This window comes from Dendrobates tinctorius, unplaced genomic scaffold, assembly GCF_039654945.1.
Source record: "Dendrobates tinctorius isolate UK_male_01 unplaced genomic scaffold, ASM3965494v1 ptg000251l, whole genome shotgun sequence".
Lineage (NCBI taxonomy): Eukaryota > Metazoa > Chordata > Amphibia > Anura > Dendrobatidae > Dendrobates > Dendrobates tinctorius.
In genome coordinates this window covers 1,052,851-1,077,777 of record NW_027361918.1, presented here as the reverse complement: position 1 = coordinate 1,077,777, position 24,927 = coordinate 1,052,851, and the positions used below count along the sequence as shown (strand labels likewise).

Sequence of the window (24,927 nt, the reverse complement as noted above, 5' to 3'; positions counted from 1 at the left end):
TATATTTCTATTATTATCTGCTGAGTGGAGAGGTAAACTCTTCTATATTTCTATTATTATCTGCTGAGTGGAGAGGTAAACTCTTCTATATTTCTATTATCTGCTGAGTGGAGAGGTAAACTCTTCTATATTTCTATCATTATCTGCTGAGTGGAGAGGTAAACTCTTCTATATTTCTATTATCTGCTGAGTAGAGAGGTAAACTCTTCTATATTTCTATTATTATCTGCTGAGTGGAGAGATAAACTCTTCTATATTTCTATTATTATCTGCTGAGTGGAGAGGTAAACTCTTCTATATTTCTATTATCTGCTGAGTGGAGAGGTAAACTCTTCTATATTTCTATTATCTGCTGAGCGGAGAGGTAAACTCTTCTCTATTTCTATTATCTGCTGAGTGGAGAGTTAAACTCTTCTATATTTCCATTATTATCTGCTGAGTGGAGAGGTAAACTCTTCTATATTTCTATTATTATCTGCTGAGTGGAGAGGTAAACTCTTCTATATTTCTATTATCACCTGAGCGGAGAGGTAAACTCTTCTATATTTCTATTATCTGCTGAGTGGAGAGGTAAACTCTTCTATATTCCTATTATCTGCTGAGTGGAGAGGTAAACTCTTCTATATTTCTATTATTATCTGCTGAGCGGAGAGGTAAACTCTTCTATATTCCTATTATCTGCTGAGCGGAGAGGTAAACTCTTCTATATTTCTATCATTATCTGCTGAGTGGAGAGGTAAACTCTTCTATATTTCTATTATCTGCTGAGTGGAGAGGTAAACTCTTCTATATTTCTATTATCTGCTGAGTGGAGAGGTAAACTCTTCTATATTTCTATTATTATCTGCTGAGTGGAGACGTAAACTCTTCTATATTTCTATTATTATCTGCTGAGTGGAGAGGTAAACTCTTCTATATTTCTATTATTATCTGCTGAGTGGAGAGGTAAACTCTTCTATATTTCTATTATCTGCTGAGTGGAGAGGTAAACTCTTCTATATTTCTATTATTATCTGCTGAGTGGAGAGGTAAACTCTTCTATATTTCTATTATTATCTGCTGAGTGGAGAGGTAAACGCTTCTATATTTCTATTATCTGCTGAGCGGAGAGGTAAACTCTTCTATATTTCTACCATCTGCTGAGTGGAGAGGTAAACTCTTCTATATTTCTATTATCTGCTGAGTGGAGAGGTAAACTCTTCTATATTTCTATTATTATCTGATGAGTGGAGAGGTAAACTCTTCTATATTTCTATTATTATCTGCTGAGTGGAAAGGTAAACTCTCCTATATTTCTATTATTATCTGCTGAGCGGAGAGGTAAACTCTTCTCTATTTCTATTATCTGCTGAGCGGAGAGGTAAACTCTTCTATATTTCTATTATTATCTGCTGAGTGGAGAGGTAAACTCTTCTATATTTCTATTATCTGCTGAGCGGAGAGGTAAACTCTTCTATATTTCTACCATCTGCTGAGTGGAGAGGTAAACTCTTCTATATTTCTATTATCTGCTGAGTGGAGAGGTAAACTCTTCTATATTTCTATTATTATCTGATGAGTGTAGAGGTAAACTCTTCTATATTTCTATTATTATCTGCTGAGTGGAAAGGTAAACTCTCCTATATTTCTATTATCTGCTGAGTGGAGAGGTAAACTCTTCTATATTTCTATTATCTGCTGAGTGGAGAGGTAAACTCTTCTATATTTCTATTATCACCTGAGCGGAGAGGTAAACTCTTCTATATTTCTATTATCTGCTGAGTGGAGAGGTAAACTCTTCTATATTTCTATTATCTGCTGAGTGGAGAGGTAAACTCTTCTATATTTCTATTATCTGCTGAGTGGAGAGGTAAACTCTTCTATATTTCTATTATCACCTGAGCGGAGAGGTAAACTCTTCTATATTTCTATTATCACCTGAGTGGAGAGGTAAACTCTTCTATATTTCTATTATCTGCTGAGTGGAGAGGTAAACTCTTCTATATTTCTATTATCTGCTGAGTGGAGAGGTAAACTCTTCTATATTTCTATTATCACCTGAGTGGAGAGGTAAACTCTTCTATATTTCTATTATCACCTGAGTGGAGAGGTAAACTCTTCTATATTTCTATTATCACCTGAGCGGAGAGGTAAACTCTTCTATATTTCTATTATCTGCTGAGTGGAGAGGTAAACTCTTCTATATTTCTATTATCTGCTGAGTGGAGAGGTAAACTCTTCTATATTCCTATTATCTGCTGAGTGGAGAGGTAAACTCTTCTATATTTCTATTATCTGCTGAGCGGAGAGGTAAACTCTTTTATATTTCTATTATCTGCTGAGCGGAGAGGTAAACTCTTCTATATTTCTATTATTATCTGCTGAGCGGAGAGGTAAACTCTTCTATATTTCTATTATCTGCTGAGCGGAGAGGTAAACTCTTCTATATTTCTATTATCTGCTGAGTGGAGAGGTAAACTCTTCTATATTTCTATTATCTGTTGAGTGGAGAGGTAAACTCCTCTATATTTCTATTATCTGCTGAGTGGAGAGGTAAACTCTTCTATATTTCTAGTATTAACTGCTGAGTGGAGAGGTAAACTCTTCTATATTTCTATTATTATCCGCTGAGCGGAGAGGTAAACTCTTCTATATTTCTATTATCTGCTGAGTGGAGAGGTAACTAGTGTTGAGCGATACCATCCGATACCATGAAGTATCGGATCGGATTGGATCGGGCCGATACTTTTTGGGTATCGGTTATCGCCGATTCCGATACTGGAAGTCCCATTCAAGTCAATGGGACAGAAATATCGGAATTAAAAAACCCCTTTCTTTACTTGCACATCCTGTTCGGGAGGGGAGAAGAGTGTGGGGGGTGCGTGTGCGTGTCTGTGTGTGCGGGTGGGGTCTGTACGGGCCTGCCGGTGGTCTGTGCGGGCCTGCCGGGGGTCGGGCCTGCCGGGGGTCTGTACGGGCCTGCCGGATTTCTGTGCAGACTGCCGGGGGTCTGTGCGGGCCTGCCGGGGGTCTGTGCGGACTGCCGGGGGTCTGTGCGGTCTGCCAGGGGTCTGTGCGGTCTGCCAGGGGTTGTGTGTGTGTGTGTGTGTGTGCAGGCAGGCATCATCCGATGGGACTACAAGTCCCATCTGGCTATGCCTGCTACAATGACAGTGATTGACACATTAGCCAATGATGGGACAGTAGTAGTCCCATCATCCGGCTAATGTGTTGAATGTAAAAAAAATATATATATATACATCATATATACAACATTCATACAACATACATACATACTTCATATATACTACATTAATACATACTACATACATACTACATACATACTAGATACATACATACATACATACATGCTACATATATACTACATTCATACAACATACATACTTCATATATGCTACATTCATACAACATACATACATGCATACTACATACATGCTACATATATAGTACATTCATACAACATGTATACTACATACATACTACATATATACAACATACATGCATACTACATATATACTACATTCATACAACATACATACATACTACATATATACTACATACATACATACATAGTACATACATACAACATGCTACAGACATACAAAATACATACTGCATACAATACATTCATACAATACATACATATAGACATACAGTACATACAACATAGAGTACATACTCACCATCACTTGTCACTTTGATCCCCGAAGCCAGTGTCATCTATAAAAAATATGAAAATAACAAACAAGTGATATACTCCCTGATACGCAGAAATCCACGAGTGTCCCACGCCGATCTCCCATGGAGAACAGCAGCATCAGCTGATGCGACCGCTCTCTAGGGGCCCCAGGAATACAATGACGGGAGGTAGGTATTCTTCCGCACTGTATTCCTCCGCCACTGTAAAAAAAATAGTCCCTAGTCTCTCTTTTGGCATTGCTATATGAGAAAGTTCCCATGCAGCTTTTGTCATAAAGTGAGACCAGTGAACTATAGTAACCCCAGTGATGCACTGCAGGAGATCGTCGCGGGACACTCGTGGATTTCTGCGGATCAGGGAGTATATCGCTTGTTTTTTTCAGATTTTTTATAGATGACACTGGCTTCGGGGATCAAAGTGACAAGTGATGGTGAGTATGTACTCTGTTATATGTACTGTATGTCTATATGTATGTATTGTATGAATGTATTGTATGTAGTATGTATGTAGTATGCATGTATGTATGTTATATGAATGTAGTATATATGAAGTATGTATGTATGTTGTATGAATGTTGTATATATGTAGTATGAATGTAGTATATATGTATGTAGTATACATGTAGTATGTACTATGTATGTATGTATGTATGTATGTAATTAATCAAAATTAGAAAAGCCTAGATATAGGAAAGCTTCAAAAAATAATTCATCAAAATAGCAAAAGGAAGCCAAATCCAAATAATAAATAAAATATAATCTTTATTGAAATATGATTAAAATAGTCACATGAAGGTCAATAGTAATGTTAAAATAAGGGTACTGCACATGAAACACCACAGCAAGAGGTAAATATGTGAAAATACTACTAATGTTACCAACATAATTCAGTTTGAATGCAGAAAGAAGTACGATGCGAGCTCATTTAGACCATTATTGCTATATGCTTGAATAAAGGTAGTTATGACAGTGCACATAAGCATAGACAAAGAACATCAATGAGCCAGTGTGAGCCTGTGCAAAAAGTGGCAATATGACCTCTTTGAAAACAAAATGTGTGAGAGGAGAAAATGAGCCGGCTGAGATTACCTCGGGCGGTGGGCAGGAGGTCCCTGACGCGCGTTTCGCCGCTGCTTTCTCAAGGGGCGCATGGAGAGACTGCTGGAGCGTCCTTTTATATTGAGATCTACTGAGGCTATGAATGCGCGACGCTGCTTCCTGTAGGCGGTTCAGAGTGGAGACGTCACCGATCGGCGTCATGCCTAACCGCGCCTCCCTCCTGCCCGACGCGTCAGAGCAGGGGGAGGAAGCGGCGGCATAGAGACGCGTCACCATGGCAACGCCCCGATCTGGTTGCCATTGCAGCGCATCATGTAACCCATATAGGGTAAAATGTTTTAGTGAATGAGCATGATAATGCTAGAAAGGAACATAAATACCAGTGATACCAACGGAAAAACATAAAAGCAAAAACATCAAATATAGTGCAATTGTGTAGAATGTAGGGGGTTAAATATAAATAGTACCGAATAGAGTACGAGATGCAACAATATATACAGTGTGAAAGAAAAAAATGTGATCATTTTCATATTAGACTGTCATGATACAAAAATTACACTAGAATATAGTATATATAGTATATAAGATGAGTGTTTAAAATGCGTCCCAGTTACAATACTCTGGGATAATTATGCAAAGAAGTGAAATATGTACATCACAAAAAGAATTCATAAAGGATGTACACCGTTTATGAGATAAAGAATTATTATAAAGAATATATAACATATGAGATCATATGGCATCATAGGTGCAAATACGTTGAAGGACGAGATCGAACAGCATCACACAGTGAAATAGATAGCCATCTATGAGAAAAAAGGAATAAAAACACAATTAATTACATAGAACGTTAAAAATAAGTTAAAAGAAAGAAGGTTAAAATTAAAACTGAGTTACAAGAAGGAGGCAAAACTAATAACCTCATTAAGACCATTAGGCTGTAAAGATTTAATTTTTGAAATCCAGCCCCAAGTAGGGCCTTGGGATCCAAATGCTTTTTCAGGGAGAAGTCCAGAGTGGTAACTGCGGACAATACGGTCTTTAAGGTTAGGTGATTTCCTAAATGTAATGGAGGAATAATCAAGCAGATGTTTGGCCAGACACGCATCCTCCCGCAAGATAGGCCAAAATTTTTTTAAAATACTTCGCATACCAAAGGAGTTGGCATTATAGGTGGTAATGAATCTTACCTTTGCTTCTTGCTTTTGCTTGGGTCGTGGCTTCAACAGCTGACTACGATCAATTTTGTCAACTGCCCTCAATCCTTTGCGAATACATCTTCGTGAGTATCCTCTTTCCAAAAACCTGTTAGATAACTCATTTGCTTGCTCATTGAAATTTTCTTCATTAGAACAGATCCGTTTGGCCCTAAGAAATTGTCCTTTGGGTATGCTTTTAATAAGCGATTGGGGGTGCGAAGAAGATGCATGCAGGAGTGAATTGACGGCAGTTTCCTTGCGAAAAATGTTGGTTTCCAAAAATCCACCTGGTGGGATGGAAATTTTTATATCGAGAAAGTCAATAGAGGTTTGACTGTATTTGCATGTGAGACGTATATTCAATTTATTGCTGTTGAGAATCTCAACAAAATCGAGGAGATCCCGCTCTGAGCCCTGCCACACCATGAAAATGTCATCGATGTAACGGGCCCAGAACAGGACCCCCTCGATATGCGCCACAGGTTTGGTAAAAAAGATTTCCCGTTCCCACATGCCCATGAAAAGATTTGCATAAGCAGATGCAAAAGCCGCACCCATGGCGGTACCTTGCTGCTGTAAATAAATACTCTGCTTAAAAATAAAAAAATTGTGCTCCAGGGCGAATTTCAACAGGGATAACAGGAATTTAGCAAAATCTGGGTTATGTTCGGACGCAAGAAGAAAAGTTTTTACCGCCAATATACCATCCCGATGCTGGATTGAAGTATATAAAGCTTCTACATCCATTGTGACCAACCACATATCATCATCAAGGGGCATACCATCTATTTTCCTGAAGATGTCTCCTGAGTCCTTAACATAAGAAGGAAGGTCACAAACTAGGGGTTTTAGGTGAAAATCCAAAAATTTAGAAATAGTTTCAGTTAAATTCCCATTGCCAGAAACAATGGGACGTCCGGGGGGTGAAGAGGCATTTTTGTGTATTTTAGGTATAAAATGGATGCATGCCATCCTCGGGTAGGGTGGTATCAAATGGTCCCTAAAGTTTTTTGGAATAAGGCCCTCCTCAAAAGCTTGATCAAGAATATCTTGTAACTCTCCTTTGAATTTTAGAGTAGGATTGAAAGCTAGTTTTTTATAGCAAGTTTCATTTCTGAGTTGCCGGAAGGCCTCTTTTTCATACATATTGACTGGCCACACCACTACATTGCCCCCTTTATCAGCTTGTTTTATGACAATTCCCTTCATGTTTTTTAATTCCCGCAAGGCCTTCCTTTGCTCAAAGGTTAAATTGTCCCTAGAACCCAAAGGGTTCAATTTTTCAAATTCTTTGGTAACAAGCTTTACAAAAAGCTCAATATGGGGATACAGATTGAGGGGGGGAAATTTTTTGGGAATGGGAAGCTGAAAACTGTCATTACCTGAGACAGTAGTGGTGTGCTCGTTATCCTCTAATTCCTCAAGAATAGAAATAGCGCCCAATTCGTCCTCAGTCCATATTTCTCCAATTCCAGGTTTGTCATGCAATTTCTTGAGGATTAATTTGCGGGCAAAGAGCTGGAGGTCTTTGGTGGCTAAAAAAGAGTCAAAAGGAGAGGAAGGTGAAAAAGAAAGACCTAAGCTAAGTACTTCCAATTGGGAGGGCGTAAGGCTGATAGAGGATAGGTTGATTACCTGCATTTTGGCAGAGGAGTGAGAGGGGCGTTCATACGATTTCTGTGGTGTGCGTCCTTTTTTTAGTAACATCATTTTTCCTCAAATTATAGGTTCGCTGTTGCGTCCCACTACTTTCTCTTGAAGATATAGAGGAAACAGAGGAAGACCGAGAGGATAACCGCTCACGTGCTCCACCAGATTGCCATCTGTATATGGTACCATTGTTGAAATCCTTCAGATCTCGTTGATATTTTCTGGCTTTTTGTTCTTTTACTTCTTTTTCCCAAATCAAGAATTGGTTGTCCAGATCCTTATTAAAAACTTCAATTTCAGATGGAGTTGAATTCTCCATAAGTTTTTGCCGTGCACAGTCAATGTCCATGTCCATTTTTTCTATGGTTTTTTTATTATTGCCAATAAGAAGCTCCATTAATGATTTAGAACAAATGGTGCATGCTTCTTCCCATCTGGTTTTAAACAGGGGGTCATCGATTGTAAACGACGGCATGATACGGACACGAAGTCCTCTCAGAATCAAATTTTTCGCCAAGTAGGTCTCCAAAGAGGCCTTATTCCACCATGTCCTGGTTCTCTTTTTGAGGCAAAATTTCAATGTATTCTTGAGCTCAGTTTTTTGGCTATTTTCATTGGATCCTAAATGTGCAGTATCCCCACAAAAGACAGTTTCAACACAAGAGAGCCAGTTTTTATCTCTTGCTTATAATCCATACTGGCAATTTAGCTGTAAACAAGGTACAGCATAATAATCATTAATCAAAATTAGAAAAGCCTAGATATAGGAAAGCTTCAAAAAATAATTCATCAAAATAGCAAAAGGAAGCCAAATCCAAATAATAAATAAAATATAATCTTTATTGAAATATGTTTAAAATAGTCACATGAAGGTCAATAGTAATGTTAAAATAAGGGTACTGCACATGAAACACCACAGCAAGAGGTAAATATGTGAAAATACTACTAATGTTACCAACATAATTCAGTTTGAACGCAGAAAGAAGTACGATGCGAGCTCATTTAGACCATTATTGCTATATGCTTGAATAAAGGTAGTTATGACAGTGCAGATAAGCATAGACAAAGAACATCAATGAGCCAGTGTGAGCCTGTGCAAAAAGTGGCAATATGACCTCTTTGAAAACAAAATGTGTGAGAGGAGAAAATGAGCCGGCTGAGATTACCTCGGGCGGTGGGCAGGAGGTCCCCGACGCGCGTTTCGCCGCTGCTTTCTCAAGGGGCGCATGGAGAGACTGCTGGAGCGTCCTTTTATATTGAGATCTACTGAGGCTATGAATGCGCGACGCTGCTTCCTGTAGGCGGTTCAGAGTGGAGACGTCACCGATCGGCGTCATGCCTAACCGCGCCTCCCGCCTGCCCGACGCGTCAGAGCAGGGGGAGGAAGCGGCGGCATAGAGACACGTCACCATGGCAACGCCCCGATCTGGTTGCCATTGCAGCGCATCATGTAACCCATATAGGGTAAAATGTTTTAGTGAATGAGCATGATAATGCTAGAAAGGAACATAAATACCAGTGATACCAACGGAAAAACATAAAAGCAAAAACATCAAATATAGTGCAATTGTGTAGAATGTAGGGGGTTAAATATAAATAGTACCGAATAGAGTACGAGATGCAACAATATATACAGTGTGAAAGAAAAAAATGTGATCATTTTCATATTAGACTGTCATGATACAAAAATTACACTAGAATATAGTATATATAGTATATAAGATGAGTGTTTAAAATGCGTCCCAGTTACAATACTCTGGGATAATTATGCAAAGAAGTGAAATATGTACATCACAAAAAGAATTCATAAAGGATGTACACCGTTTATGAGATAAAGAATTATTATAAAGAATATATAACATATGAGATCATATGGCATCATAGGTGCAAATACGTTGAAGGACGAGATCGAACAGCATCACACAGTGAAATAGATAGCCATCTATGAGAAAAAAGGAATAAAAACACAATTACATAGAACTTTAAAAATAAGTTAAAAGAAAGAAGGTTAAAATTAAAACCGAGTTACAAGAAGGAGGCAAAACTAATAACCTCATTAAGACCATTAGGCTGTAAAGATTTAATTTTTGAAATCCAGCGTGCTTCTAATTGCGCAAGTGCCCTTCTCCAGTTGCCACCTCTGACATCGATGTATATTTTATCTATGCCAAAGGCTTTCAGTAGATTGGCATTACAATTATGTACTTGCTTAAAGTGTCGCGCTATAGGTTTGAGAGAGGAAATATCCTGGCTGTCCACGGCATTAGAGATGTCATAATTGTAATGCCAATCTACTGAAAGCTATCAATGGTATTTATGTTCCTTTCTAGCATTATCATGCTCATTCACTAAAACATTTTACCCTATATGGGTTACATGATGCGCTGCAATGGCGACCAGATCGGGGCGTTGCCATGGTGACGCGTCTCTATGCCGCCGCTTCCTCCCCCCTGCTCTGACGCGTCGGGCAGGAGGGAGGCGCGGTTAGGCATGACGCCGATCGGTGACGTCTCCACTCTGAACCGCCTACAGGAAGCAGCGTCGCGCATTCATAGCCTCAGTAGATCTCAATATAAAAGGACGCTCCAGCAGTCTCTCCATGCGCCCCTTGAGAAAGCAGCGGCGAAACGCGCGTCGGGGACCTCCTGCCCACCGCCCGAGGTAATCTCAGCCGGCTCATTTTCTCCTCTCACACATTTTGTTTTCAGAGATGTCATATTGCCACTTTTTGCACAGGCTCACACTGGCTCATTGATGTTCTTTGTCTATGTTTATCTGCACTGTCATAACTACCTTTATTCAAGCATATAGCAATAATGGTCTAAATGAGCTCGCATCGTACTTCTTTCTGCATTCAAACTAAATTATGTTGGTAACATTAGTAGTATTTTCACATATTTACCTCTTGCTGTGGTGTTTCATGTGCAGTACCCTTATTTTAACATTACTATTGACCTTCATGTGACTATTTTAATCATGTTTCAATAAAGATTATATTTTATTTTTTATTTGGATTTGGCTTCCTTTTGCTATGTATGTATGTTGTATGAATGTTGTATATATGTAGTATGTATGTTGTTGTGTTTTTTTTTGTTTTTTTTTTTACATTCAACACAACTGTCCCATCATTGGCTAATGTGTCAATCACTGTCATTGTAGCAGGCGTAGCCCGATGGGACTTGTAGTCCCATTGGACGATGCCTGCACACACACAACCCCCGGCAGGCCGGCACAGACCCCCCAGCAGGCCCGTACAGACCCCTGACAGGCCCGCACAGACCCCTGGCAGCTGGCACAGACCCCCGGCAGGCACATACAGACCCTCGGCAGCCGGCACAGACCCTCGGCAGCCGGCACAGACCCCCGGCAGCCGGCACAGACCCCCGGCAGGCCCGTACAGACCCCCGACAGGCCCGCACAGACCGCGCATCATGATGACATCATTTCAGCAGCCAATCTCAGCCACAACAGTGGCTCACTGCATTATGGGAACTTCCGATTCTGGTATCTGATATTGTAAAAATATCGGTACTCGGTATCGGAATTCCGATACAGCGAATATCGGCCGATATTTGCAGTATCGGAATGCTCAACACTAGAGGTAACATAACATAGTTCATAGTTAGTAAGGCCGAAAAAAGCCATTTCTCCATCCAGTTCAGCCTATAATCCGTCAGAATAAATCCCCAGAGCTACGGCCTTTTTATCCCCTTTACCCCCGGTGGTTTGCACGTTAATGCCCGGGCCAATTTTTACAATTCTGACCACTGTCCCTTTATGAGGTAATAACTCTCGAGCTTCCTTGGATCCCGGTGATTCTGACATTGTTTTCTCGTGACATATTGTACTTTATGTTAGTGGTATCATTTCATTCATATAACTTGCGATTATTTGTGAAAAAATGGAAATTTGGCGAAAATTTTGCAATTTTGCAACTTTGAATTTTTATGCCCTTAAATCACAGAGATACGGCACACAAAAAACTTAATAAGTAACATTTCCCACATGTTTACTTTACATCAGCACAATTTTGGAACCAATTTTTTTTTTGTTAGGAAGTTATAAGGGTTAAAAGTTGACCAGAGATTTCTCATTTTTACACCATTTTATTTTTAGGGACCACATCACATTTGAAATCACTTTGAGGGGTCTATATGATAGAAAATACCCCAAAGTGACACCATTCTAAACACTGCACCCCTCAAGGTGCTCAACACCACATTCAAGAAGTTTATTAACCCTTCAGGTGCTTCACAGGAATTTTTTTGAATGTTTAAAAAAAATGAACATTTAACTTTTTTTTCCAAAAAAATTATTTCAGGTCCAATTTTTTTTATTTTACCAAGGGTAACAGGAGAAATTGGACTGTAAGAGTTATTGTTCAATTTGTCCTGAGTACGCTGATACCTGATATGTGGGGGGCAACCACTGTTTCAGCGCATGGCAGAGCTCAGAAGGGAAGGAGCGCCGTTTGACTTTTTCACTGCAAAATTGGCTGGAATTCAGATCGGACGCCATGTCACGTGTGGAGAGTCCCTGATGTACCTAAACAGTGGTGAGCACTTTGAACCCCCATGTGCTTCACTGAAGTTTATAACGTAGAGTCATAAAAATAAAAAAAATCATATTTTTTTCAACAAAAATGATACTTTGCTCCCATTTTTTATTTTCCCAAGGGTAACAGGAGAAATTGGACCCCAAAAGTTATTGTCCAGTTTGTTCTGAGTACGCTGGTACCCCATATGTGGGGGGGAACCACTGTTTGGGCGCACGGCAGAGCTCGGAAGGGAAGGAGCACCGCAGAATTGGCTGGAATTGAGATCAGACACCATGTTGCGTTTGGAGAGCCCCTGATGTACCAAAACAGTGGAAACCCCCAATTCTAACTCCAACCCTAAACCCACAGCTAACCTTAACCCTAATGGGAAAATGGAAATAAATACTTTTTTTAATTTTATTACTTTTCCCATAACTAAGGGGGTGATAACGGGGGTTTTTTTTTCCATATTTTGACCCACAGTGAGGTTTTATTTTTTGCGGGACGAGTTGACTTTTTTTGGTTCCATTTTCGGGCACGTGACATTTTTTGATCGCTTTTTATTCCGATTTTTCGAACGCAGAATGAACAAAAACCAGCGTTTCAAGAATTACTTTTTTTGGGGGGGGCCTTTACACCGTTCCGCGTGCGGTAAAATTGATAAAGCGGTTTTATTCTTTGGGTCAGTACGGTTACAGCGATACCTCGTTTATATAATTTTTTATGTTTTGTCGGTTTTATACAATAAAAACAATTTTATATAAAAAATAATTATTTTTGCATCGCTTTATTCTGCGAGCTATAACTTTTTTTATTTTTTCGCTGATGACGCTGTATGGCGGCTCATTTTTGCATGACAAGATAACGTTTTCAGCGGTACCATGTTTATTTTTATATGTCTTTTGGATCGCGTGTTATTGCACTTTTTGATCGGCGGTATGATGATAAATCATTGTTTTTTGCTTTCTTTATTTTTTATTTTGAAGGGGTTCACTAAAAGGGTTAACTAGTGGGACAGTTGTATAGGGTAGGTTGTTACGGACGTGGCGATACTAAATATGTGCACTATTATTGTTTCTTTTGTTTGTTTTTACAAAAAAAAGAATTTATTGGGGAATATATTTTTTATTTATTTAGGAATTTTTAAATCATTTTTACTTGTTTTTTTTTTTTTTTTTAACTTTATTATATTGTCCCAGTGTGGGACATTACTATAAAGTGTCAGATCGCTGATCTGATCTGACAGGCACTGTAGAGGCTTTCTCAGTGCCTGCTCTCAGCAGGCACTGAGAAAGCCTCCTCCCTGCAGGCCCCCACGGCCATCTTGGATCCAGGGGCCCCTCCCTGCGTGATTCTTCCCTGTGCCCCTGGTACACTGCGATCATGTGTGATCGCAGTGTTCCAGGGGTTAATGTGGCGGGGGGGTCCGTGGCTGCTCCTGGCACATAGTGCCGTGTGTCAGCTGTGATAATCAGCTTACACCCGGCCACAATCAGCTGCCCCCCCCCCCCGTGAGCGCAGCTGATCTCGTTGACGTACTATCCCTCCCAGGGTCTATCGGGCCCAGGTCCCGAGGACGGGATAGGACGTCAGATGTCAGAAAGGGGTTAAAGATCTGGTTCTTTCTCCAGGAGACTTCCGGAACCAAACTGTCAGGGGCGCACAATGGTTGTTATGTGGGGAGAGTATAATAAAAGTCCTTAAAGAGGAACAAACCTCGTTTACGGCTGTCATTAAATGTATTATCAGAGAGGAAGTACAGGTCACGGTATCCAGTCTTGCACCCCCTATAGTGAGGCCGTGTTCACACCGTGCGGCAATGAACTAGTGACCCAGTAAGATCATAGCAGAATGTCCTGTGGGGATCTGTACTCGCTCGGCTGCAGTTGAGGCAGGCACAGTAAGCGGTATTACTGGGATGTGCAAGCAAGTTTATTAATGCGGCATAAACTGCTCTGGACAGGAAAAAAAAATGAATCGCCTTTTCTGGCACAACATGAAAACAAAGCGGAAACAGTCCATATAGCCCTGCGGGTCCGCCCGCTCGGGTCAGTGCGGCCCAGACAGCACCACCACCAAACCACCGGCAGCAACTTAGTGTTGACTCTCGATCTCCAACTACCAGGGTCCTCGGACCTCCCAAACAGCGAGGAGTAAACCAGGTAGTCGGGGCCACATGAGCTCAACTATTGAGATGGATGGGCAGCTGCCGAGACAACACACAAACTGTCTTATGTTTCCTTATGTGTAATATTCATCATCATCTCTCCTTATACAGGATTACACAATAGAGAAGAAGACATCAGGTGACTGTGTGACTCCCATCATCCATCTCCATGTATCCGGAGGAGGGAGCAGCAATGAGAGCCCCATCACAGAAGCCCCACACTCCCCGATGCCTGAGAAGAAGATCCTAGATCTCACCACCGAGATCACAGAGCTGCTGACTGGAGAGGTGACTGCTGGGAGATTATACAGTGTACACTGGGGGATTCTGGGTGATGAGAGGAGACTGCTGGGAGATTATACAGTATACACTGGGGGATTCTGGGTGATGAGAGGAGACTGCTGGGAGATTATACAGTATACACTGGGGGATTCTGGGTGATGAGAGGAGACTGCTGGGAGATTATACAGTGTACACTGGAGGATTCTGGGTGATGAGAGGAGACTGCTGGGAGATTATACAGTATACACTGGAGGATTCTGGGTGATGAGAGGAGACTGCTGGGAGATTATACAGTGTACACTGGAGGATTCTGGGTGATGAGAGGAGACTGCTGGGAGATTATACAGTGTACACTGGAGGATTCTGGGTGATGAGAGGAGCCTGCTGGGAGATTATACAGTATACACTGGAGGATTCTGGGTGATGAGAGGAGACTGCTGGGAGATTATACAGTGTACACTGGAGGATTCTGGGTGATGAGAGGAGACTGCTGGGAGATTATACAGTGTACACTGGGGGATTCTGGGTGATGAGAGGAGACTGCTGGGAGATTATACAGTGTACACTGGAGGATTCTGGGTGATGAGAGGAGCCTGCTGGGAGATTATACAGTATACACTGGAGGATTCTGGGTGATGAGAGGAGACTGCTGGGAGATTATACAGTGTACACTGGAGGATTCTGGGTGATGAGAGGAGACTGCTGGGAGATTATACAGTATACACTGGGGGATTCTGGGTGATGAGAGGAGACTGCTGGGAGATTATACAGTATACACTGGGGGATTCTGGGTGATGAGAGGAGACTGCTGGGAGATTATACAGTGTACACTGGAGGATTCTGGGTGATGAGAGGAGACTGCTGGGAGATTATACAGTGTACACTGGAGGATTCTGGGTGATGAGAGGAGACTGCTGGGAGATTATACAGTGTACACTGGGGGATTCTGGGTGATGAGAGGAGACTGCTGGGAGATTATACAGTATACACTGGAGGATTCTGGGTGATGAGAGGAGACTGCTGGGAGATTATACAGTATACACTGGAGGATTCTGGGTGATGAGAGGAGACTGCTGGGAGATTATACAGTATACACTGGAGGATTCTGGGTGATGAGAGGAGACTGCTGGGAGATTATACAGTATACACTGGAGGATTCTGGGTGATGAGAGGAGACTGCTGGGAGATTATACAGTGTACACTGGAGGATTCTGGGTGATGAGAGGAGACTGCTGGGAGATTATACAGTGTACACTGGGGGATTCTGGGTGATGAGAGGAGACTGCTGGGAGATTATACAGTATACACTGGAGGATTCTGGGTGATGAGAGGAGACTGCTGGGAGATTATACAGTGTACACTGGAGGATTCTGGGTGATGAGAGGAGACTGCTGGGAGATTATACAGTGTACACTGGGGGATTCTGGGTGATGAGAGGAGACTGCTGGGAGATTATACAGTATACACTGGAGGATTCTGGGTGATGAGAGGAGACTGCTGGGAGATTATACAGTGTACACTGGGGGATTCTGGGTGATGAGAGGAGACTGCTGGGAGATTATACAGTGTACACTGGGGGATTCTGGGTGATGAGAGGAGACTGCTGGGAGATTATACAGTATACACTGGAGGATTCTGGGTGATGAGAGGAGACTGCTGGGAGATTATACAGTGTACACTGGGGGATTCTGGGTGATGAGAGGAGACTGCTGGGAGATTATGCAGTGTACACTGGAGGATTCTGGGGGATGAGAGGAGACTGCTGGGAGATTATACAGTATACACTGGAGGATTCTGGGTGATGAGAGGAGACTGCTGGGAGGTTATACAGTATACACTGGAGGATTCTGGGTGATGAGAGGAGACTGCTGGGAGATTATACAGTGTACACTGGGGGATTCTGGGTGATGAGAGGAGACTGCTGGGAGATTATACAGTGTACACTGGGGGATTCTGGGTGATGAGAGGAGACTGCTGGGAGATTATACAGTGTACACTGGAGGATTCTGGGTGATGAGAGGAGACTGCTGGGAGATTATACAGTGTACACTGGAGGATTCTGGGTGATGAGAGGAGACTGCTGGGAGATTATACAGTGTACACTGGAGGATTCTGGGTGATGAGAGGAGACTGCTGGGAGATTATACAGTGTACACTGGGGGATTCTGGGTGATGAGAGGAGACTGCTGGGAGATTATACAGTATACACTGGAGGATTCTGGGTGATGAGAGGAGACTGCTGGGAGATTATACAGTATACACTGGAGGTTTCTGGGTGATGAGAGGAGACTGCTGGGAGATTATACAGTATACACTGGAGGATTCTGGGTGATGAGAGGAGACTGCTGGGAGATTATACAGTGTACACTGGAGGATTCTGGGTGATGAGAGGAGACTGCTGGGAGATTATACAGTGTACACTGGGGGATTCTGGGTGATGAGAGGAGACTGCTGGGAGATTATACAGTATACACTGGAGGATTCTGGGTGATGAGAGGAGACTGCTGGGAGATTATACAGTGTACACTGGGGGATTCTGGGTGATGAGAGGAGACTGCTGGGAGATTATACAGTGTACACTGGGGGATTCTGGGTGATGAGAGGAGACTGCTGGGAGATTATACAGTATACACTGGAGGATTCTGGGTGATGAGAGGAGACTGCTGGGAGATTATACAGTGTACACTGGGGGATTCTGGGTGATGAGAGGAGACTGCTGGGAGATTATGCAGTGTACACTGGAGGATTCTGGGGGATGAGAGGAGACTGCTGGGAGATTATACAGTATACACTGGAGGATTCTGGGTGATGAGAGGAGACTGCTGGGAGGTTATACAGTATACACTGGAGGATTCTGGGTGATGAGAGGAGACTGCTGGGAGATTATACAGTATACACTGGGGGATTCTGGGTGATGAGAGGAGACTGCTGGGAGATTATGCAGTGTACACTGGAGGATTCTGGGTGATGAGAGGAGACTGCTGGGAGATTATACAGTGTACACTGGAGGATTCTGGGTGATGAGAGGAGACTGCTGGGAGATTATACAGTGTACACTGGAGGATTCTGGGTGATGAGAGGAGACTGCTGGGAGATTATACAGTGTACACTGGGGGATTCTGGGTGATGAGAGGAGACTGCTGGGAGATTATACAGTGTACACTGGAGGATTCTGGGTGATGAGAGGAGACTGCTGGGAGATTATGCAGTGTACACTGGAGGATTCTGGGTGATGAGAGGAGACTGCTGGGAGGTTATACAGTATACACTGGAGGATTCTGGGTGATGAGAGGAGACTGCTGGGAGGTTATACAGTATACACTGGAGGATTCTGGGTGATGAGAGGAGACTGCTGGGAGATTATACAGTGTACACTGGGGGATTCTGGGTGATGAGAGGAGACTGCTGGGAGATTATACAGTATACACTGGAGGATTCTGGGTGATGAGAGGAGACTGCTGGGAGATTATACAGTATACACTGGAGGATTCTGGGTGATGAGAGGAGACTGCTGGGAGATTATACAGTATACACTGGAGGATTCTGGGTGATGAGAGGAGACTGCTGGGAGATTATACAGTGTACACTGGGGGATTCTGGGTGATGAGAGGAGACTGCTGGGAGATTATACAGTATACACTGGAGGATTCTGGGTGATGAGAGGTGACTGCTGGGAGATTATACAGTATACACTGGAGGATTCTGGGTGATGAGAGGAGGCTGCTGGGAGATTATACAGTATACACTGGAGGATTCTGGGTGATGAGATGAGCCTGCTGGGAGATTATACAGTGTACACTGGGGGATTCTGGGTGATGAGAGGAGACTGCTGGGAGATTATACAGTGTACACTGGGGGATTCTGGGTGATGAGAGGAGACTGCTGGGAGATTATACAGTGTACACTGGGGGATTCTGGGTGATGAGAGGTGACTGCTGGGAGATTATACAGTGTACACTGGGGGATTCTGGGTGATGAGAGGAGACTGCTGGGAGATTATACAGTGTACACTGGGGGATTCTGGGTGATGAGAGGTGACTGCTGGGAGATTATACAGTGTACACTGGGGGATTCTGGGTGATGAGAGGAGACTGCTGGGAGATTATACAGTGTACACTGGAGGATTCTGGGTGATGAGAGGAGACTGCTGGGAGATTATACAGTGTACACTGGAGGATTCTGGGGGATGAGAGGAGACTGCTGTGAGATTATACAGTGTACACTGGAGGATTCTGGGTGATGAGAGGAGACTGCTGGGAGATTATACAGTGTACACTGGGGGATTCTGGGTGATGAGAGGAGACTGCTGGGAGATTATACAGTGTACACTGGGGGATTCTGGGTGATGAGAGGTGACTGCTGGGAGATTATACAGTGTACACTGGAGGATTCTGGGTGATGAGAGGAGCCTGCTGGGAGATTATACAGTGTACACTGGGGGATTCTGGGTGATGAGAGGAGACTGCTGGGAGATTATACAGTGTACACTGGGGGATTCTGGGTGATGAGAGGTGACTGCTGGGAGATTATACAGTGTACACTGGGGGATTCTGGGTGATGAGAGGAGACTGCTGGGAGATTATATAGTATACACTGGAGGATTCTGGGTGATGAGAGGAGACTGCTGGGAGATTATACAGTGTACACTGGGGGATTCTGGGTGATGAGAGGTGACTGCTGGGAGATTTTACAGTATACACTGGAGGATTCTGAGTGATGAGTGGAGACTGCTGGGAGATTATACAGTGTACACTGGGGGATTCTGGGTGATGAGAGGAGACTGCTGGGAGATTATATAGTATACACTGGAGGATTCTGGGGGATGAGAGGAGACTGCTGTGAGATTATACAGTGTACACTGGAGGATTCTGGGTGATGAGAGGAGCCTGCTGGGAGATTATACAGTGTACACTGGGGGATTCTGGATGATGAGAGGAGACTGCTGGGAGATTATACAGTGTACACTGGGGGATTCTGGGTGATGAGAGGTGACTGCTGGGAGATTATACAGTGTACACTGGGGGATTCTGGGTGATGAGAGGAGACTGCTGGGAGATTATACAGTGTACACTGGGGGATTCTGGGTGATGAGAGGAGACTGCTGGGAGATTATACAGTGTACACTGGGGGATTCTGGGTGATGAGAGGTGACTGCTGGGAGATTATACAGTGTACACTGGGGGATTCTGGGTGATGAGAGGAGACTGCTGGGAGATTATACAGTGTACACTGGGGGATTCTGGGTGATGAGAGGTGACTGCTGGGAGATTATACAGTGTACACTGGGGGATTCTGGGTGATGAAAGGAGACTGCTGGGAGATTATACAGTGTACACTGGAGGATTCTGGGTGATGAGAGGAGACTGCTGGGAGATTATACAGTGTACACTGGAGGATTCTGGGGGATGAGAGGAGACTGCTGTGAGATTATACAGTGTACACTGGAGGATTCTGGGTGATGAGAGGAGACTGCTGGGAGATTATACAGTGTACACTGGGGGATTCTGGGTGATGAGAGGAGACTGCTGGGAGATTATACAGTGTACACTGGGGGATTCTGGGTGATGAGAGGTGACTGCTGGGAGATTATACAGTGTACACTGGAGGATTCTGGGTGATGAGAGGAGCCTGCTGGGAGATTATACAGTGTACACTGGGGGATTCTGGGTGATGAGAGGAGACTGCTGGGAGATTATACAGTGTACACTGGGGGATTCTGGGTGATGAGAGGAGACTGCTGGGAGATTATACAGTGTACACTGGGGGATTCTGGGTGATGAGAGGTGACTGCTGGGAGATTATACAGTGTACACTGGGGGATTCTGGGTGATGAGAGGAGACTGCTGGGAGATTATATAGTATACACTGGAGGATTCTGGGTGATGAGAGGAGACTGCTGGGAGATTATACAGTGTACACTGGGGGATTCTGGGTGATGAGAGGTGACTGCTGGGAGATTATACAGTGTACACTGGGGGATTCTGGATGATGAGAGGAGACTGCTGGGAGATTATATAGTATACACTGGAGGATTCTGGGTGATGAGAGGAGACTGCTGGGAGATTATACAGTGTACACTGGGGGATTCTGGGTGATGAGAGGTGACTGCTGGGAGATTATACAGTGTACACTGGGGGATTTTGGGTGATGAGAGGAGACTGCTGGGAGATTATATAGTATACACTGGAGGATTCTGGGGGATGAGAGGAGACTGCTGTGAGATTATACAGTGTACACTGGAGGATTCTGGGTGATGAGAGGAGCCTGCTGGGAGATTATACAGTGTACACTGGGGGATTCTGGATGATGAGAGGAGACTGCTGGGAGATTATACAGTGTACACTGGGGGATTCTGGGTGATGAGAGGTGACTGCTGGGAGATTATACAGTGTACACTGGAGGATTCTGGGTGATGAGAGGAGACTGCTGGGAGATTATATAGTGTACACTGGAGGATTCTGGGGGATGAGAGGAGACTGCTGTGAGATTATACAGTGTACACTGGAGGATTCTGGGTGATGAGAGGAGCCTGCTGGGAGATTATACAGTGTACACTGGGGGATTCTGGGTGATGAGAGGTGACTGCTAGGAGATTATACAGTGTACACTGGGGGATTTTGGGTGATGAGAGGAGCCTGCTGGGAGATTATACAGTGTACACTGGGGGATTCTGGGTGATGAGAGGTGACTGCTGGGAGATTATACAGTGTACACTGGGGGATTCTGGGTGATGAGAGGAGACTGCTGGGAGATTATACAGTGTACACTGGGGGATTCTGGGTGATGAGAGGAGACTGCTGGGAGATTATACAGTGTACACTGGGGGATTCTGGGTGATGAGAGGTGACTGCTGGGAGATTATACAGTGTACACTGGGGGATTCTGGGTGATGAGAGGAGACTGCTGGGAGATTATACAGTGTACACTGGGGGATTCTGGGTGATGAGAGGTGACTGCTGGGAGATTATACAGTGTACACTGGGGGATTTTGGGTGATGAGAGGAGACTGCTGGGAGATTATATAGTATACACTGGAGGATTCTGGGGGATGAGAGGAGACTGCTGTGAGATTATACAGTGTACACTGGAGGATTCTGGGTGATGAGAGGAGCCTGCTGGGAGATTATACAGTGTACACTGGGGGATTCTGGATGATGAGAGGAGACTGCTGGGAGATTATACAGTGTACACTGGGGGATTCTGGGTGATGAGAGGAGACTGCTGGGAGATTATACAGTGTACACTGGGGGATTCTGGGTGATGAGAGGTGACTGCTGGGAGATTATACAGTGTACACTGGGGGATTCTGGGTGATGAGCGGAGACTGCTGGGAGATTATACAGTGTACACTGGGGGATTCTGGGTGATGAGAGGTGACTGCTGGGAGATTATACAGTGTACACTGGGGGATTCTGGGTGATGAGAGGAGACTGCTGGGAGATTATACAGTGTACACTGGAGGATTCTGGGTGATGAGAGGAGACTGCTGGGAGATTATACAGTGTACACTGGAGGATTCTGGGGGATGAGAGGAGACTGCTGTGAGATTATACAGTGTACACTGGAGGATTCTGGGTGATGAGAGGAGACTGCTGGGAGATTATACAGTGTACACTGGGGGATTCTGGGTGATGAGAGGTGACTGCTGGGAGATTATACAGTGTACACTGGGGGATTCTGGGTGATGAGAGGTGACTGCTGGGAGATTATACAGTGTACACTGGGGGATTCTGGGTGATGAGAGGTGACTGCTGGGAGATTATACATTGTACACTGGGGGATTCTGGGTGATGAGAGGAGACTGCTGGGAGATTATACAGTGTACACTGGAGGATTCTGGGTGATGAGAGGAGACTGCTGGGAGATTATACAGTATACACTGGAGGATTCTGGGTGATGAGAGGAGACTCATGGGAGATTATACAGTGTACACTGGAGGATTCTGGGTGATGAGAGGAGACTGCTGGGAGATTATACAGTATACACTGGAGGATTCTGGGTGATGAGAGGAGACTGCTGGGAGATTATACAGTATACACTGGAGGATTCTGGGTGATGAGAGGAGACTCATGGGAGATTATACAGTGTACACTGGAGGATTATGGGGGATGAGAGGAGACTGCTGTGAGATTATACAGTGTACACTGGAGGATTCTGGGTGATGAGAGGAGACTGCTGGGAGATTATACAGTGTACACTGGAGGATTCTGGGTGATGAGAGGAGACTGCAGGGAGATTATGCAGTATACACTGGAGGATTCTGGGTGATGAGAGGAGACTGCTGGGAGATTATACACTATACACTGGAGGATTCTGGGTGATGAGAGGAGACTGCTGGGAGATTATACAGTGTACACTGGAGGATTATGGGGGATGAGAGGAGACTGCAGGGAGATTATGCAGTATACACTGGAGGATTCTGGGTGATGAGAGGAGACTGCTGGGAGATTATACACTATACACTGGAGGATTCTGGGTGATGAGAGGAGACTGCTGGGAGATTATACAGTGTACACTGGAGGATTCTGGGTGATGAGAGGAGACTGCTGGGAGATTATACACTATACACTGGAGGATTCTGGGTGATGAGAGGTGACTGCTGGGAGATTATACAGTGTACACTGGGGGATTCTGGGTGATGAGAGGAGACTGCTGGGAGATTATACAGTGTACACTGGGGGATTCTGGGTGATGAGAGGAGACTGCTGGGAGATTATACAGTATACACTGGAGGATTCTGGGTGATGAGAGGTGACTGCTGGGAGATTATACAGTGTACACTGGGGGATTCTGGGTGATGAGAGGAGACTGCTGGGAGATTATACAGTGTACACTGGGGGATTCTGGGTGATGAGAGGAGACTGCTGGGAGATTATACAGTGTACACTGGGGGATTCTGGGTGATGAGAGGTGACTGCTGGGAGATTATACAGTGTACACTGGGGGATTCTGGGTGATGAGAGGAGACTGCTGGGAGATTATACAGTGTACACTGGGGGATTCTGGGTGATGAGAGGTGACTGCTGGGAGATTATACAGTGTACACTGGGGGATTCTGGGTGATGAGAGGAGACTGCTGGGAGATTATACAGTGTACACTGGAGGATTCTGGGTGATGAGAGGAGACTGCTGGGAGATTATACAGTATACACTGGAGGATTCTGGGGGATGAGAGGAGACTGCTGTGAGATTATACAGTGTACACTGGAGGATTCTGGGTGATGAGAGGAGACTGCTGGGAGATTATACAGTGTACACTGGGGGATTCTGGGTGATGAGAGGTGACTGCTGGGAGATTATACAGTGTACACTGGAGGATTCTGGGTGATGAGAGGAGCCTGCTGGGAGATTATACAGTGTACACTGGGGGATTCTGGGTGATGAGAGGAGACTGCTGGGAGATTATACAGTGTACACTGGGGGATTCTGGGTGATGAGAGGAGACTGCTGGGAGATTATACAGTGTACACTGGGGGATTCTGGGTGATGAGAGGTGACTGCTGGGAGATTATACAGTGTACACTGGGGGATTCTGGGTGATGAGAGGAGACTGCTGGGAGATTATATAGTATACACTGGAGGATTCTGGGTGATGAGAGGAGACTGCTGGGAGATTATACAGTGTACACTGGGGGATTCTGGGTGATGAGAGGTGACTGCTGGGAGATTATACAGTGTACACTGGGGGATTCTGGGTGATGAGAGGAGACTGCTGGGAGATTATATAGTATACACTGGAGGATTCTGGGGGATGAGAGGAGACTGCTGTGAGATTATACAGTGTACACTGGAGGATTCTGGGTGATGAGAGGAGCCTGCTGGGAGATTATACAGTGTACACTGGAGGATTCTGGATGATGAGAGGAGACTGCTTGGAGATTATACAGTGTACACTGGGGGATTCTGGGTGATGAGAGGTGACTGCTGGGAGATTATACAGTGTACACTGGAGGATTCTGGGTGATGAGAGGAGCCTGCTGGGAGATTATACAGTGTACACTGGGGGATTCTGGGTGATGAGAGGAGACTGCTGGGAGATTATACAGTGTACACTGGGGGATTCTGGGTGATGAGAGGAGACTGCTGGGAGATTATACAGTGTACACTGGGGGATTCTGGGTGATGAGAGGTGACTGCTGGGAGATTATACAGTGTGCACTGGGGGATTCTGGGTGATGAGAGGAGACTGCTGGGAGATTATACAGTGTACACTGGGGGATTCTGGGTGATGAGAGGTGACTGCTGGGAGATTATACAGTATACACTGGAGGATTCTGGGTGATGAGAGGAGACTGCTGGGAGATTATACAGTATACACTGGGGGATTTTGGGTG

The 24,927-nt window shown here is 44.1% G+C and overlaps 1 protein-coding gene across 1 annotated transcript in view; it reads left to right on the top strand.

The window, feature by feature from the left end:
* Positions 1 to 24,927, top strand: part of LOC141065325 (uncharacterized) — a 198,209-nt gene that overhangs the window by 43,849 nt on the left and 129,433 nt on the right. The window contains exon 3 of the mRNA XM_073557754.1: positions 14,423 to 14,599. Coding sequence (XP_073413855.1) covers positions 14,423 to 14,599 — 177 coding nt within the window. The remainder of the gene's footprint in view (positions 1 to 14,422; positions 14,600 to 24,927) is intronic.